At 48.6% G+C, this 15,808-nt stretch overlaps 4 protein-coding genes across 8 annotated transcripts; 3 read left to right on the top strand and 1 right to left on the bottom strand.

The window, feature by feature from the left end:
• The first annotated feature begins 299 nt into the window (after window positions 1-299).
• LOC108005168 (putative inositol monophosphatase 3) lies at window positions 300-2,219 on the top strand. The gene is made up of 2 exons (XM_017068343.4): window positions 300-1,143; window positions 1,387-2,219. Exons 1-2 carry the CDS (start codon window positions 615-617, stop codon window positions 1,923-1,925), a joined length of 1,068 nt encoding a protein of 355 aa, XP_016923832.2. The 5' UTR covers window positions 300-614; the 3' UTR covers window positions 1,926-2,219.
• A 354-nt stretch (window positions 2,220-2,573) lies between these two features.
• Window positions 2,574-9,238, top strand: Remo (Remoulade). The gene is made up of 3 exons (XM_017068491.4): window positions 2,574-3,073; window positions 3,145-3,363; window positions 3,810-9,238. Exons 1-3 carry the CDS (start codon window positions 2,709-2,711, stop codon window positions 8,701-8,703), a joined length of 5,478 nt encoding a protein of 1,825 aa, XP_016923980.2. The 5' UTR covers window positions 2,574-2,708; the 3' UTR covers window positions 8,704-9,238.
• Window positions 9,239-9,759: 521 nt separating this feature from the next.
• On the bottom strand, window positions 9,760-11,996 carry LOC108005295 (N(G),N(G)-dimethylarginine dimethylaminohydrolase 1). Of its 2 annotated transcripts, none has more exons than XM_017068497.4 (5): window positions 11,837-11,996; window positions 10,759-11,081; window positions 10,602-10,699; window positions 9,984-10,208; window positions 9,760-9,911 (listed from the first exon to the last, which is right to left on the bottom strand). In XM_017068497.4, the coding sequence occupies exons 1-5, from the start codon at window positions 11,869-11,871 to the stop codon at window positions 9,786-9,788; spliced, it is 807 nt and encodes a 268-aa protein (XP_016923986.1). In that variant the 5' UTR covers window positions 11,872-11,996; the 3' UTR covers window positions 9,760-9,785. The 2 variants fall into 2 exon arrangements, with proteins under 2 accessions (XP_016923986.1, XP_065724044.1); XM_065867972.2 differs by lacking the exon at window positions 11,837-11,996 and adding an exon at window positions 11,642-11,784.
• Window positions 11,997-12,369: 373 nt separating this feature from the next.
• Window positions 12,370-15,266, top strand: LOC108005123 (pre-mRNA-splicing factor 38B). Of its 4 annotated transcripts, none has more exons than XM_036821101.3 (6): window positions 12,370-12,530; window positions 12,593-12,745; window positions 12,828-12,952; window positions 13,045-13,180; window positions 14,033-14,139; window positions 14,222-15,266. In XM_036821101.3, exons 1-6 carry the CDS (start codon window positions 12,419-12,421, stop codon window positions 14,948-14,950), a joined length of 1,362 nt encoding a protein of 453 aa, XP_036676996.2. In that variant the 5' UTR covers window positions 12,370-12,418; the 3' UTR covers window positions 14,951-15,266. The 4 variants fall into 4 exon arrangements, with proteins under 4 accessions (XP_036676996.2, XP_065724043.1, XP_036676998.2 ...); XM_065867971.2 differs by having other exon boundaries at window positions 14,033-14,150; window positions 14,222-14,351; XM_036821103.3 differs by lacking the exons at window positions 12,370-12,530; window positions 12,593-12,745; window positions 12,828-12,952 and having other exon boundaries at window positions 13,045-13,190.
• Window positions 15,267-15,808: the final 542 nt, after the last annotated feature.

Raw genomic sequence — 15,808 nt, 5'->3', positions numbered from 1 at the left:
TCTCTTTCTTTGTTCTCTGTATTACTGGAATCACTAAATTTTATAAATGATATTAGTTGGTATTTTTCTGATTGAATGAAGGTGGCGGTCACTCTGAGTGTTATAGAGATGGAAAAATATTTATGTATTTAATAATTTAGGTTACGACCATAGAAAAATGTATATATTTTTTATAATTATTATTTATTATTGTTTAACACTAAATGCTCAAATTATTTAATAAATGAATCACCTTTGGCAGTACTATCGATAGCCTCGCATAACTATCGACTGCAGGCCATCGCCAGCTTGTTATTGTTTGGTTTTGTTTGGGCCCCCTTTGTTATGTTGGTTGGGGGGAAAAACGCGCAACGTGGACGTGGACTAGAACAGAGCAGCACAGAGCATAGCTCACGGCGCACCGCACACCTGCTCCACCCCCTCCCGAAGATACGAGAAACACCTGTGCGCCCCCGCCCACCGACGCGCCGCCGCCACCGAGTGTTTTTCACTTCGTTTTCAGTTCTCGAGAGGGTTTTTTCAAGATAGCATCTGGTTGATCGCGATCTGATGATCTGGCAAATGCGCACAAATATACAAACACAGATAGCGCGCATATAGGAATCCGGCGATCCATGAGCGAGGCGAAGATGAACGGACGCTCCATACGCATCAACCGGCTGCCCGCCACCATTGTGGCCATCCTGCTGACCATCGTCCTGGTCTATTTCCTCAATTTCCACCAGGAGGAGCGACCGGCAATCTATGGCATGCTGCGCAGCGAGAATCCCAATCGGGTTAATCTTCGCAAGATGCTGATCGCAGCCATTCAGGCGGCCCAGCGTGGCGGCCTAGAGGTCCTCGATGTGGCCAGGAGTCGCAAGCTCAAGGAGCGCAGCAAGGGCAAGACGGACGAGGGCGTCGATGATCCAATCACGGACGCCGATGGCCGTTCGCATTGTGTGATGAAGCAGGGCCTGCAGCGCATCTTCCCCCGCGTACAAATCTTCTCCGAGGAGGACAAGGAGCACTGCAAGCAGGCGCACAGCTACGATCTGGATCCCACCGTGCTCCACGAAACCGCACAGATCCCGGATGTGGCTGTGAATGCGCAGGATGTCACGGTCTGGGTGGATCCCCTGGATGCCACCAAGGAGTTCACCGGTGAGGATGGGCAGGGGTTTCCCGCCAAAGTTCAAAAAGCCAGGCCTTAAGTTTGCATATATTTTCAAGCGATATGTTCTAAAGCATTTCGAATGGTTTTCTATGTTTTGTAAAATGTTAACTTTCAATGTTTGTCTGTCAAATCTAAAAAGAGTTCTTAGGTTTTATTTTTCTTCATGTTTTATGTTGCAAAATGACATATCAAGTATAAAACCCACTAATTGCTTGCTTTCCCCTCCGCAGAGGAGCTGTACGAATACGTGACCACCATGGTGTGCGTGGCGGTGGCAGGAAGACCCATCATCGGCGTGATCCACAGCCCATTCAATGGCCAAACAGCCTGGGCCTGGGTGGGCAACTCGATGTCGGAGTACCTGGCCAGTCTGCACCCGGAGCATGCGCCCGACAACCAGGCGCCCATCATCACAGTGTCGCGTTCCCACACGGCGGGTGCCAAGGATTTGGCCCGGGGCATCTTTGGCGAGGATGTCAACCTGCTGACGGCGGCGGGTGCTGGCTACAAGGTGCTCCAAGTGGTGGCCAACAATGCCACTGCCTATCTGCACACCTCTAAGATCAAGAAGTGGGATATTTGCGCCGGTGATGCCATACTGCATGCATTGGGCGGCACAATGACCACGCTGAATGACCACTTGATCAACTATGGCCCAGAGGAATCGCCAGTGAATACGGAGGGTCTGCTGGCCACCTTGGAGCGGCATGATGAGTACATGGACAAGTTGTCCAAGTACCGGGCGGCGCACAATGGCAAGCTGGCGTAGGGGTTAGCCAGCTCCAGCACTTGGACCCCCAGGGGGTTAGCCACACCCCCTTTCCCCACACCCCCTGTTCCAGAGGAAACCCCCTCTCCACTGATCATCGTTTAGGCAACATTCAAAAATAGCTCTAAGTTCTAAAGATGGAAACCTGTTTTTTCGTAATCTCGATATCTGTTTGTGCGTGTGCTTCTTTTTTTTTGCATAATTACGTTGGTTGTGCGGCGGCGCGGCGGGGTCATGAACCCGGACCGAACCAAGCCGCCCAGTTGGCTCAAAATAAACTAATTTTAAATTGTACGCCCTTTTTTGCGACTTTTAATAGGGCTTTTAAAATAAGAGTGGCTAATTATCCCTAAATTAATCTAATAATAATGGGAGCTTTTTTTAGATGTGCAGGTAACAGCATACTTTCCACAAAATGTATTGACAATATATTATATGAGTATAATTTAGTTTTTGTTACAATTTCAATTTTAATTATTTTAATAATTAATTTTTACTTTTTCAAATAGCGATGTTTCCCACCACCCTTAGCAAAGACACAACCCACAGTTTGCGAGGCACTGAAGTATCGATACACCGATTAGGCACAACTATCGATAGCACGCCTGTACAAGAACACTCCCACCGCCATTAAAACTTAGAACCTTTGAAGCGTAGGGTAACACTTTTTTTGTACAAAAAAAAAGCGCAGTGTGTGTTGTTTATTATGCATTTGTTGAACTACAAAATTAATTAATTAAATGTGCGCCACGCCCGGCATGTAATCAATCGCCACGCTTGAAAATGGGCGGCCAAACGAACGAGGGGCGTGGAGATCGCCCCCCTCCTCCTCCTGCGTCGCTGCCCCTCCTGCTGCTGCTGTTGTTGTTGTTCCTGAATCAGACGCCGACTGCGACGCCGACGTCGACTGCGACGGCGGCAGAGGGGGGTCAGGTGCAGTCGCAACCAGAAACGGAAAATCCCCAAAATCCGGAAACATCCATCTCTACCGGTTCAGGATCGGCATCCTCATCCTGCCCCCGCAAATGCAGCTGCCGCAATATATCCGAAAACATACACAGCCTAAAAGTTCGCTGCGATGAGCAGCAGATAACCAACTGGCGGGAACTGGAATTTGGAGAGGATGTGTTGTCCAGCGTGGTCAGCATGTAAGCCAAGACCTGGGTCTTCCCCTTTGGATTCCCCATACTGAAGATACTAATTCTTCCCCTCTTTATAGCAATGCCAGCAAGAACTCCATTGCGCAGATTACCGCCTTGGATTTTGCAAACTTTACGGAACTCAGGCGCTTGGATCTGTCCTTCAATCTCCTCACCGAACTGGATAAGGAAACCTTCGGCAAGAGTCTGGGCCATCTGGAGAAGCTGAAGCTGGCGGGGAATGCCATTAGCCACATCTACGAGGGCACCTTCAATTTTATGACCAGGCTCAGGCTGCTGTAAGTTGGATAATACGGATATATGTGGGTTACATTGTAGAAATAAGGATTGTAACTAGGATGATGATACTCTTATAGCATAAACAGCTCAATATAGCCTTGTATTTGGTTTAGGTAAAGCAGTTTTTAAAGATTGGTTGAGTTTAATGAACGTGATCTCATGTATGTTGTAGATAAAACGATTGTAGATCGATGATAGCTATGTTTTACAGTCTAAAAGCTAGGATGATGGATACTCTAACAGCATTTACATCACAATATGGCCTTTTATTACGTTTAGTTAAAGCTGTTTTTAAGAATTGGTTGGGTAATTGGTAATTGGATTGGTTAATAAGGACCGATTGATAAAATAATTTGTATCTCAATAACAAGTAGACCTAAACCAAAATCTTAATTCGACCATTATGATAAGCTCTCTAAATCTATTTTCACCTTACCATTCACAGCGATCTGTCTGGAAATCCCTTGGCCTGCGATTGCGGCTTGATCTGGTTGATTGCCTGGTCGACCAGCAAAGAAGTGCGCCTCCAGCCGCCCCCTAAATGTGACTCCCCCAGCAACTTTCGCGGCATGCCACTGAAAAAACTGCGTGTGGGCAAGGATTTCCATTGCGAGACGCTGCTGCAGCCGTTGCTCGAGCTGATTCCCAGCCGGAATCAGGTGGCTTTCGAGGGCGATGAGCTGCAGCTTAAGTGCTATGCCCCGCGCGTGGCCATCGGAGCTCCCAGGGAGAGCGAGGATTTGCCCACCAAGGCCTATGTGTTTTGGGGATGGTCGGAGAAAATACGTGCCAAGAACTCCACCGAGGATATCATTTACCAGGATCCCATCAAGGTTTTCGGCGATGTGAACTTGGAGACGGGTCACTCAACGGACTCGGGCATTCTGCAGTCGGTCCTGCGTATCGCTAGCCTCACCCAGAATCACACGGGCATGTGGGACTGCACGTTGCGCAGCCAGCAGGCGAATCTTTCGCAGGCCATCGTCCTTCATGTGGTGGCCAAGGGGACACTGTACTGTGAGGCCCGAGTGGTGCACACGAACAAGGGCACTTACCACTGGCCCAGGACGATGCGGGGCGAGACTGTGCTGCAGGAGTGCGTGGAGGAGCCCAGCGATGCCACCCAAGCCCGTCGAGCCTCCCACGAGTGCGGACCCTCCGGGGAGTGGCTTAATTTGGATACGGAGAGTTGTGTCTACGTCAGCGAGACAACACGCATCCTGGAGCAGTTTGCCAAGGTGAATCTTACCTTGACAAAGGGTCAGAATGCCCTGGAGATTGCACGCCGTTTGCACAACTTTACGCAGGCGCAGACCCAACTGAATCGCATACGAGATCCCATGGACCTGGAGTACATAGCTCGAACATTGGTCAAGTATTTGGATCAACTGGAGCAGCCGCAGCAGCAGCAGGAGATCAGTCATCTGTTAATGGACATCGTTTCGCAGCTTCTCAACTTACCGGCGCATCTTTTTCGAGCCGCACAATCCGAGCAGGGCACTGGCCAGCGGCTGCTGCACGTGGTGGAATCGTCGGCCATGCGATTGGCATTGGCCAGCACCCAGGCGGAACCGCTGCCCGCAGAGATGATACCCTGGCGTGGATCGCTGGCCCAGCAGCGCAACCTATTCGTGGAGTTCTTCAACATCAGTTTGGATGCCTTTGTTAGCTTGTCCTGCGTTTGGCTGGAGCAGAGTCCGCGGGGTTTCCAATGCAATAGCGCCAATGACACCATACCCATGTACGAGCATGGCGACATCGATGCTGCCATCCAGCTGCCCTACAGCGTGATTGGAAATAGCTCTGCAAGTTCACCGACTGTCTCGCCCATCCGCAGTCTCCGCTTGATGATCTCACTGCACAGGAATGGCAAACTGCTGCCCAATCTGAGGGGAAGCCACAATGAATCCTTGTCCTCCGCCATCATTGGTATTCTGGCGTACAGCAGCGAAGGAGAAGCTGTTCAGTTTCGGTCTGAAAACGAGCTAGATCCGGAGGAGGACGTGTACCAGCAAAGGGTGACCGTGATGCTAAGGGCACACCCGTATCACAATCCTTTGAGTGCGCCCCAACCTGCTTGGTGGGATGCGGAGGAGCAGCGTTGGGAGCCGAGCGTTTGCCAGCAGCACTATCAGCATCGCACCCTGGTCATGTTCAGTTGCAGTCGCACGGGATACTATGGCCTGCTCCAGAGGAGTCGCTATCTGAATGATTTTCGAAGCGAGGAGTCGGGCGCCCGATTCCGGCATCCACCGGCTGCGGTCTACGCTGGATGCGGACTACTCTTCGCCTGCTGCGCCTTCAATGCTGTGACCTTTGCTGTTTTTGGAAGAGCTGTGCGGATCAACAGGGTGCAGCGGCATGCTCTGGTCAATACCTGGTTAGCACTGGGTGCTCTGGCTCTGGCCTTCTCGCTGGGAATCTATCAAACCTCCAGCCAGCCGCAGTGCCGCCTGCTGGGATTGCTGATGCACTACCTCGGCCTGTGTGTATTGCTTTGGGTGTGTGTGAGCCTGAGTAGCATGTACAAACGGCTGACGAAGACGACAACCTCGGGACAGGGACAGTGCCAGGGCCAGGATATGGAGCCGCAGCGGGAGCGAGAGCGAAAACCCATACTGGGCATCTACCTGGTGGGCTGGGGCATCGCCCTGCTCATCTGTGGCATCAGCAGTGCCGTAAATCTGGCGGAATATGCCACCTACGACTTTTGTTTCCTGCACAGTGCCACCACACTGAACGCTCTCCTTGTGCCAGCCGTCATTCTCGTGATCTTCTGCGGCATTTTGGCTCTGTGCATATACTATCAACTGAGTCAGCAAGCGGTAAATGTGCTGCAACTGCAAATGCAACAGCAGCAGCATCGCCAGTACTCGGATAACAACACGCAGGCCACGGAGCACATCGATCTGGATTGGCTGGATGCGAATGGTAGTGCCACCACAGCGGCGGTTGGAGGCGGTTCCGGCAACCACGGCGGGCGCAAGGAGCAGGATCACATGCAAGAGCAGTACAGTACGCTGAGCAATCCGCTGAGCAGCATTGTGGACGATTTCGAGCGCTCGAATCTTTCCCATCTGCGTGGTCACTTCATTTTTCTGGTCTTGTATGCCGGCGCTTGGTTATCCGCCGCCGCTTACGTAAATGGTGGTCAGGAGCTCTATGTTATATCCTTTGCCGGCTGCTGTTCGTGTCTAGGCATTTTCCTACTGATTTTCTACAACCTGAGCCGGAACGATGCCCGTCAGGCCTGGTCGCAGGGCAGAGATGGACGCAGCAGACCTGCCAAATTGGTGACCTACAACAATGGCAGTCAGGCGAGGGGCGCACACCCGTCGGGAATGATGCCCGGACCCGGAACGGCCATGATCAGCAACAGCATTGTGGCCTACAAGGCGAATCCCGGTCCTGGCAGCTTGTACGAGGCAAACAATTCGGCGGGATCACGCTCGAATAGCCAGTGTTCGAGGAGCATGCGCAGCCAGACGAGAAGTCAAACGAGGAGCCAGCAGGAGCAGCTGCTTCAGGCCAATGGAGCAGGGGGAGTTACTATCATTAACAACACCAGCGGTCAGCAGGGAGCCGGAGGTGGAGCAACAGCGGGTGGAGTATCTGGCTCGGGAGGAGGAGGAGCAGTCCCGCCTCACAGCCTAAATGCCCTATTACATGGTTCCAGTCACGACCTCATACCCTCGGCGGAGATCTTTTATAATCCCAATCAAATCAATGTGGCCCGAAAGTTCTTCAAGAAGCAGAAGCGCCTGGCCAAGCGGAACAACTTCGAGCTGCAGCGCCAGACGATGCCACAGATGCAGCTCCAGATGCAGATGCAAATGCAGCTCCACAGCCAGCACAGCCTGAGCGATGCCAGTTCGGAGCAGCTGTACAGCAGACACCACAATGCCATGACTCTGCTGGCGGGCGGCAGCAAGATAAATAACACTAATCTGCACTACAAGAACCAAGGCTCGCCCATGGCAGGAGCTCCCAAGGAACACGGAATGGGCATGAGTTCCGGCGGGGATTCCATGCAGTTCAAGCGCTTTGTGCCTACCAGCGCCTCGTCGGCGTCCAAGATCATGCAGGCCAATATCTACACAAATATCCCGGAGACGTTGACTCCTCAGCATGAGGTGATCAAACTCAGGGCCAATGGTCGCACCAGAACACCTTCCGTGCTGGACGAAACTCTGCACGAGCAGGATGACGATGAAGAGGAGGAGGAGGATCACGCTCAGGCGGCGGCAACGGTCGAGGAACCCGAGCCCGAACTCGAGGAGGAAGATGCCAGTTCTTTGGACGAACATGCTCCTTTGTATGCCAATACCTTGCCACCAGCCAGCGGAATGAGCAGCCTGTTCCGAAACCGAGGACCATCCCATCAACCCATCAGCTCCACACCCGTCAAGCAGCCCAGTTTGGAAGCCATGAATAGTTTGGGCCTGCCGGAGGTTAGCCTAGAAGAACCGCTCCTGCAGAAGCACGAAATATATGTGTCAAACTCGCTGCAAGTGACCACCAGCAATAGCATCCAGTTGGACGATGACTTTCCTAGTGTCCTCCTCCGTTTCAATCAGCAGCAGCAATCCAAGTCGCTGAATAATATCAGTGAGATGTTGGCTGGCGGTGGAGGCGGTGGCGTAAACTCGCCTGGATTGGATAACCTGGGCGACCAGGAAGAGTCCAGCCAGCTGTCCGTCAACGAGGCCAGCACGCTGGAAGAGCAGCAGTTACGCCAGGTGTACTCCTGCTCCAGTAGCAATCTCAGCCAGCTAAAGGCGCACCATCCGGCCACGTCGGTGGACACGGAGGACGATGGCCGCCTGCTATCCGGCAGTCCGACAAACGAGAGCGATCTAAACTACCAGAACTCGGAGATCAGCATCCGTAGTCATGGACTCTATGCTCCCCAGGCGGACAACGATCTAAATTTGACCCTAACCGATGACTTCCGCTGTTATCAGTCCTCGAATGCCAGCGATGCCGATGTGGATGTGCTGAACGAGTTCGACGACGAGTTTGTGGCCGCCACGGGTGGTGAAAGGGTGGCGGGAGATCCCGAGCAGGATCACCATCACGACCACGACCAGGACACCTCCATTGATGAGCTGTACGAGGCCATCAAGTGCCGCAGTCCGTTGAGGAGCAAACAGGAGGCAGTCGAGCGCTTCGAAAGGGAGAGAGAGCGAGAACGTGAAAAGGAGATGGAAGCCAAAACGCTGAGCAATTCCCACAACGAAAATCTAAACGAGACGATGGAGGACGATAGCAGCCAGAGCAGCGTGATCTCGTACATCGATCCCAGGGCAGCCAACGAGCCACGCCCCTTCCCCAGCTAGCTCAACCCACTCAGCCCACCCCTAGTTAGATGTATATAGAATATATACAAGATGTATAACACCCGAAATCCCACCCGCCTCCCCGCTTGGCCGGCAAACAAATGGTTCACGTGCCAATGCCAAAGTATTCCTTTACCACGTTTTGTACTCAACCCACTGACACTCGCCGACATATATCAGACTAGATCAGACTTTTATATATCCAGAGTGCTTATATCCTAAGTTCGCCCACTCAAAACCCAGCTAACTGAACTTGTAATTATAGTAAGGCCCCCCCTATTTATTATGACTAGTATTACTCCACTAAACGCACCCAGTTTCAAATTCACCGGAGAAAACTTCATCCAATCAGAGTCCATTAGCTGGTCCCTAGGCTACATCGTACTGCATTTCATCACAACGTCTAGAAATCACCATCCCACACCAAGTCCTACACACATTTAATAAGTTTTAAATTCTGATAAAGCAAAATGCATTTAAATGTAGGCTAAGTTTATATTTAGATATAAATAAATGAAATGTTCACTTAAAATAACTAACGTTTTTAATAGGTATATAGTATTTAAAGAGTTAACTTCCCAAATGATCTTTCAACGAATAACTAAAACATTTTAGGAGCGATTTTAGGTTTATAAAGAGATTACAAATGTTGCATTTATTATAGGGACAGACACTGAACACATTCAACAAACTACTTGTAAAGTAGATACAATTTATAATAGCAATTTTATCATAATAATACAATGATATCTGTTCAACATCGTCATGGAGTGTGAGGAGTTCTGATCATCTCGATGGGGATGACGCCACTTTCCAACACTGGTTACAACTTATAGAGTAACACAGAGTTGGAAAGTAACATTAGCAGCATCGGCTCGACAATCAGTTTGATTAGCGTTAGGTGTTTAATCTTAAATAGTAACAATAACAAGAGATGTGTATAAACTATAATAAGATAATACGATATTGCTGATGCCTGGACAGAGCAGGATGCACCTGCTCCCCGGGCCTGTTGTGCATGTTTCTCATGGCAATGCTTCTTCTCACTCCAGTTAAGTGATTCTCTATCAGCTCCCAGAGATTCACAAGCTCCGTATGGACTTCCAGCGTCGCAGCAACAAACACGACGAGGTCAGTCCGCTGGAATATTGGCTAAATTCGCTAATATTTATGTTGCGTGTTGGAATGTCGATTTTCTCTTTTATAGTCTGTCCGAAAAACAAGTTGATAGATCAATTAGCTCGGTGTTTAATTAATACGAGGTGACGAATGATGCTGACCTTGTAGGCTTCTGGAATTTCCGTCGGCGATCTGTGTACGATCGTTCCGTTGATGTACAGCATGTTAGCCGCCTTCTCGTCGGGCAACGTCAACTTTTGGTAGGTGAAGCTACCTACGCGCTCCATCCGCTTCACGATGTCCTGGCAGGTGGCACTAGTGCTCACGGCCAGCACATCCGGTCCCGCCATGGTCACATAGTACTTCAGCCTCTTGGAGCCGTTTACCTGGATGGGATGGGTACAGAGATGGGTCTAGTATTAACATGTACGAGTATGGGTAGTGCACAAAGGAAACGTGTTGTCAAATAAATGAGACTCTTTATAGACAATCTAATATCCAAATAGGTGTCCCAGAATATAATGAGATGTATGAGGTATGTATAGTGAACAGATGAAATGGAGATCAGACTTTAGATCTTATCTTATAATATGATAAGATATATAAGATATGTATAGTGAACAAACGAAACGTGCTGTTAAATGATTATAAGAATTTTAAAATGATCATATTTATAGACGAGAGGTATAGTAATTCACTTTATCTATAAGATACTTATAGTATCTGTATATGTTTGCTGACTTGGTAGATAATATTATGAAGATATATAATATGTTTACCCGAATCGGCGTCACAGGATACTCGGGAAAGGCCATGGCCACCGCCCTGGCGCCCTCCTCGTTGGTAAAACCAGAGATTCCAACAAAGAACTCGCGTCCTAAAATAATATTTATGATGAAATTTGGCAGCCAATGGGATTCTTTGAACAAAACCTACCCGTAAAAAGTACATCCCCGCCATCCAGCTGCGCGTTCAGGTCGTCAAGCTCGATAACCGGAATGTCCAGCTCCTTTTTGAGGATAATGGCCATGCTTTCGGCTTCGCGTCGCCTCTTGGCATGCTCCGATCTCCCGATTAAGGCCACTCCATTGCAGATCACGGCACTGTTCTCCACGAAGACGCCCTCGGGCAGCTGGTCATCCGGCGGTAGCTCGATCACGTCCAGGCCAATGGTTCTCAGGAGGGTGCAGTACTCCTCGTGTTGCTGCTTGGCCAGCTGCACGTCGAACTTCCCGTTCTCCAGCAGCGCATCCGAGATTCTACGGCGGATTTAAAGCGGTTAACAATGGTTCTATCAATTGAGGGGAAATGCCAGAGCGTCTGAGTGGGTAAACGAGTAATTGATAGAGATATGTACCGAATATACCTAAGTGTATGCTTATTACAGACAGTCTTGGTCAGGTCGTTGCACCCTAATTAAGCTTGATATGCTATTTAAACTATAAGTATGCTAATAGGCTGATTATGATGGATCTGGGTGAGCTAACCACATATAAAATTGAAGCTTTAGTTTTGGAAAATATGAAAAAAAGGATATAAACTAAGTACAGAAAGCGGGTTAGAAGTTGAATACTGGATATGAGTGTTTTTGATTTATTTTAGAGCACAGAACCTTTTGATTTTCAGGAACTTCTGTAATTTTTAAACTCTATTTACTAAATCAAAAAATAGACAGAAATAATTAACCACCTATTTACTTAAAGGAATACAATTTGAAATCTAACCCTTTTTAACGACATAACTTGGGAGGATAATATTTAATCAACAAAATCACTTGGAAAAATAACAGGGATACAACATTTTAGATAATAAGATATACCCAATGCATCATAGAGCCTGGTTCCTAGGATTTGGGTGGTTGGGAGGTGGAGGTGTGGCCCCACCCACTGGCATGTGTACCCACGAACGATTGGTTGGGTGACCTAATTCCGCGCCACTGGGGCACTCCCTCCTTCGGATCGGATCCGCCACTCGAACTGCAGAGGAAATGGATCAGGATCTGGGCTCCACTCACCTGGCCACAATCGCATGTGTGTATTTGGGCGACATGGTCGGCGGATTGGCCACTTCCTCGACGGGGATGCAGATGCGGATGCGAAGATGCGGATTGGATTCGGATTTAGATGTGACCTCTTGGCGAAAGCTAATAAAAACACGTCTCCGTCTGATCTGGTCACTCTGCAAGTTATTGGAATATTTTTAAAAGAATTATACAATTTAAATAGTGCAAAGTCTTCCAGTTTGTCACATGAATAAGCTTATTCTTTAATAAATTTAGTATAATTTTTTTTAAAACAAATAACTTAGTAAATTGATTACTTGGAATATATAATAATTTTAGAAAACTCTCAGTAACCAGTGAGAAAAACCTATCCTAAAATTGATTTTTACCACAATTGTAAGAATTTTGAGTTGGGAATGTTGTACCTAATTTACCAATTAAACGTTTTATTTTGTGATATCAACAAAAACGTGACTCTGGGTGAACGGTCACGTCCAAAGAAGTGACCTTAAAAGTAGCCCGCTCTAGCGATATCGATAACTCGCCGATAACTAACGTATACACATCGCCAATTTGGTTTGGGCATTTTCTCGCATGCAAATTGCAAAAAGTGCGTGCATTTTCCGCAATTTCCCGCGCGCACAATACTCCGGCAGCCGTGAAATTGATGCGACCAGTTGTGGACAAGCAGTAGGCATGGACGAGGGTGAGTAGACATGGCGGAGCCAATCCCCGCGAGCGTTTCATTGATGGCGGCGTCTCGTGCAGATTATTCGGCGTCATCTTCGGCCGGCGGCGGCGGTGGCAAGAAGGCCGGCGTGGGCAAGCAGCACAACACGCTGCCCTTCTGGGGCAACGAGACCTCGATGAACCTGAATCCCCTGATCCTGGCCAACATCCAGAGCTCCAGCTACTTCAAAGGTGCGTTTTACCTCTAACCATAGCTGCCTTCCCAGTGTAACCCGCCTTTTTCTCCCTCCGCCTCCATCTGCTCCGAAAACAGTCCACTTGTTCAAGCTGAAAACCTACCATGAAGTGGTCGACGAGATCTACTACCAGGTGAAGCACATGGAGCCCTGGGAGCGCGGATCCCGCAAAACGTCCGGACAAACGGGCATGTGCGGCGGTGTGAGTGGTTTATGAAATGTAGCGCTAATCGTTGGCGATGCTTCGAGGAATCCCCATGAACATACTTATTTCTGTACCCTAATCCTTTCCAGGTGCGCGGCGTTGGCGCCGGCGGCATCGTGTCCACGGCATACTGCCTTCTCTACAAGCTATACACGCTGCGGTTGACCCGGAAGCAGATAAACGGACTGCTCAACCACACAGACTCGGCCTACATCCGGGCACTAGGTAGGTGTTGGTAAGTCGCATGAGTTCAGCCGTCACATATGCCGTCGCTTGCTCCTGCTCCCTCAGCACACCAAAAGCACACCAAACATCACCCCAAAAAAGAATAAACAACCAGGGTGGGTCGATTTGGATGGTTGCAAGCCACATACATAAGAGAAGGCCAGCCGAAAGGCCATTGAATCGGCGTGGTGGAAGGTATTCTATGGACTGAACAACAGGCTCGTTTCATTTACAATTTCAAGTTGTGCCTTGTGCGAGAAGAGGACCTAGCATCTCCTTACATCTGCCTGCGAAGGTAAACGATATCATACTTGTTAAGTGAAAACACGTATATTTTTATAAAGCATTCCGATTACCTTCCATATTTGTGCTGAGTTTTCCCAAGTAATTCATTCAGCCCTTTAATAATTTCAATTTCATCAATTCAATCCTGAATTTCCTTGCTTTTACAGAACTTCTTATATACATATAGAAGTTCTTTTCCTATCCAAGAAAAATTTGCCTGTTAAAAAGTACATTTATTGAAAAACTGCTTTTCGTTTTTAAATCCACTGTTTACTGTTCCATAATTTGTGTTGCATGTCTTGGATGAGCAACTCAATAAATTTGAATGAGAAGGAATCGATAAAATTTGCAAGACTAAAAATATTTGAAAACGCACAGGAACTTTGAGTTCTCTTCGAATATTTTATATTGATCTTAAAGTAATACTGTTTGTCTGGGTTTCAAGAATTCTCCGTCAAACAAATCGAGCCACCCTACCATGAAACACATCCTCCTTTGGCCAACCACAAGCTCGACTCCTTAAAACGCTTCTAATCCCAAGTGTCTCCTTTTCATTCCTTGTCCCAGGCTTCATGTACTTGCGATACACGCAACCACCGAGTGACCTGTACGACTGGTATGAAGACTATCTGCAGGACGAGGAGGAGATCGACGTGAAGGCGGGCGGCGGCCAGGTGAGTCAACTGTATGAGCCACCAATCACACGTACCCAACACCACTTTGGAGCGATCTCTGTACTAACTGAGCAATTTGCAGGTCCTAACCATCGGTCAGATGGTCTACCAGTTTATGACCAAGCTGGACTGGTTCTCCACGCTATTTCCGCGCATTCCCGTGCCGATTCAGAAGCAGATTGAGAAGAAGATCGAGCAATACTGCAGGGAGCAGGGTCTGACCGTCAACCAACTGAGCACGGGCCGGGCGGCGGCGGGTCAGGGCGCTGGTGGTGGTGGCGGCCCAGGAGCCGCTGGGCAGGATGTCGACTACCAGGAGTACCAGGAGGCAGGTGCGGGCATGGATCGTGGAGGCGGCGGCGGTCGTGGCGGTGGTCATGCCATGGCGGGCTCTGGCTCGCGGCCCAACGCCTACCCCCCACCGATGAATTACCGCAACGATCATGACGATCGTGACTACTATGCCGCCGCCTCGGGTTCGTCCTATGCCCGTGGTCGCGGCGGCTACGAGGATTACCCACCGGCACCACTGCCGCCACAGATGCCTTTCGGTGCCGGCGGCGAGCGGGAAAGGGAAAGAGACCGGGTGCGGGATAAGGAGAAGGACTACGACCGCCATCGCAGCAAGCACAAGAAGAAGCACAAGCACAGACAAAGCTCGCGCAGTCGCAGCAGAAGCCGCAGCCGGAGTCGCCACCGCTCCGAAAGGCACGATCGCAAGCGAGATGGCGCTGGTGGAGGTGGCTACGAACGGAGCAGCAAGAGCCGGCACAACGAACACTACGAAGAGCGGGAGCGACGCCATCGGTAGAGACCGATTTCACCCACCAAACATACCCACTCCTTCAGTTGTTTTTACTACTAACTTACTTTGTTTCCGCCATAGAACTACACTTTTTTTTATTTGTCAATCCCTACCTACACTTTGGAAGCCGCCATCGTCAGTTGCGCTTCTTACTCAGGTTCAACAAAACCCAAAATGTCCCACAACTAACACTAAAACTAGACTAAATCACACTCAGACACAGCAGCAAGGCTATATTTTGTAATTTGTGACTACACTTATGCTGATAAAATAGTTTCCAAGTTGTGTTTATGCAAATAAAGTCAAAATAATTTGTTTAAAACGGTTACTCAGTATAATTTATTTAAATTTCTTAGGTAGGTATAGGTAGGTATGATGCTTAGGATCAGAAAAGCAGGATTTTATGTAAAAAATTTCTTTGGAATTGTGAATCTAAAAATGAGTTATTTTAAACGAAAAGGAATAAAATAAGGTAAGTATCGAAAGGGAGCAGGCACCAATTAAGTATTTTCATAAATGTGCTGCCTATTTCAAGGATGCCTTTGGGAATACCCTTTCTAGTAATGATTTATATTTATTTCTTATTATAATGCATATTATTTGATCAAGCTCTTCGCTAATAAGCTTCTTGGGTAAGTGCGACTAGCAAGTAAAGTACTGATTATATTACAAACTAAAAACATTTTTCCTATTGTTTTCCGCTCAAATCTTTAGGGCTAAGGACTAGTTTGATTAGAAACGGACCGTCATGCCTAGGTCGACTAGGCCGTTGATGCTGATCAAGGATATATGCATACACTTTATACGATCGGCAATGTCTCCTTCATCGCGTTGCAAACTTCTGATTTATAATACTTTCTGAAA

Source organism: Drosophila suzukii, chromosome X, assembly GCF_043229965.1.
Source record: "Drosophila suzukii chromosome X, CBGP_Dsuzu_IsoJpt1.0, whole genome shotgun sequence".
In the NCBI taxonomy this organism is placed as follows: domain Eukaryota; kingdom Metazoa; phylum Arthropoda; class Insecta; order Diptera; family Drosophilidae; genus Drosophila; species Drosophila suzukii.
This window is presented reverse-complemented; position numbering and strand designations above follow the sequence as displayed.

What these genes read in the sequence shown, in the direction of transcription:
- LOC108005168 (XM_017068343.4), top strand. Translation starts at nt 615, where the DNA reads ATGAGCGAGGCGAAGATGAACGGACGCTCCATACGCATCAACCGGCTG. An exon ending in TGCCACCAAGGAGTTCACCG is followed by an intron (nt 1,144 to 1,386) that starts GTGAGGATGGGC and finishes TCCCCTCCGCAG; the next exon opens with AGGAGCTGTACGAATACGTG.
- Remo (XM_017068491.4), top strand. Translation starts at nt 2,709, where the DNA reads ATGGGCGGCCAAACGAACGAGGGGCGTGGAGATCGCCCCCCTCCTCCT. An exon ending in TTGTCCAGCGTGGTCAGCAT is followed by an intron (nt 3,074 to 3,144) that starts GTAAGCCAAGAC and finishes CCCTCTTTATAG; the next exon opens with CAATGCCAGCAAGAACTCCA. An exon ending in ATGACCAGGCTCAGGCTGCT is followed by an intron (nt 3,364 to 3,809) that starts GTAAGTTGGATA and finishes TACCATTCACAG; the next exon opens with CGATCTGTCTGGAAATCCCT.
- LOC108005295 (XM_017068497.4), bottom strand. Translation starts at nt 11,871, where the DNA reads ATGTCGCCCAAATACACACATGCGATTGTGGCCAG. An exon ending in CGGGGATGTACTTTTTACGG is followed by an intron (nt 10,700 to 10,758) that starts GTAGGTTTTGTT and finishes ATATTATTTTAG; the next exon opens with GACGCGAGTTCTTTGTTGGA. An exon ending in ATCCTGTGACGCCGATTCGG is followed by an intron (nt 10,209 to 10,601) that starts GTAAACATATTA and finishes CATCCCATCCAG; the next exon opens with GTAAACGGCTCCAAGAGGCT.
- LOC108005123 (XM_036821101.3), top strand. Translation starts at nt 12,419, where the DNA reads ATGCAAATTGCAAAAAGTGCGTGCATTTTCCGCAATTTCCCGCGCGCA. An exon ending in AGCAGTAGGCATGGACGAGG is followed by an intron (nt 12,531 to 12,592) that starts GTGAGTAGACAT and finishes CGTCTCGTGCAG; the next exon opens with ATTATTCGGCGTCATCTTCG. An exon ending in GAGCTCCAGCTACTTCAAAG is followed by an intron (nt 12,746 to 12,827) that starts GTGCGTTTTACC and finishes CTCCGAAAACAG; the next exon opens with TCCACTTGTTCAAGCTGAAA.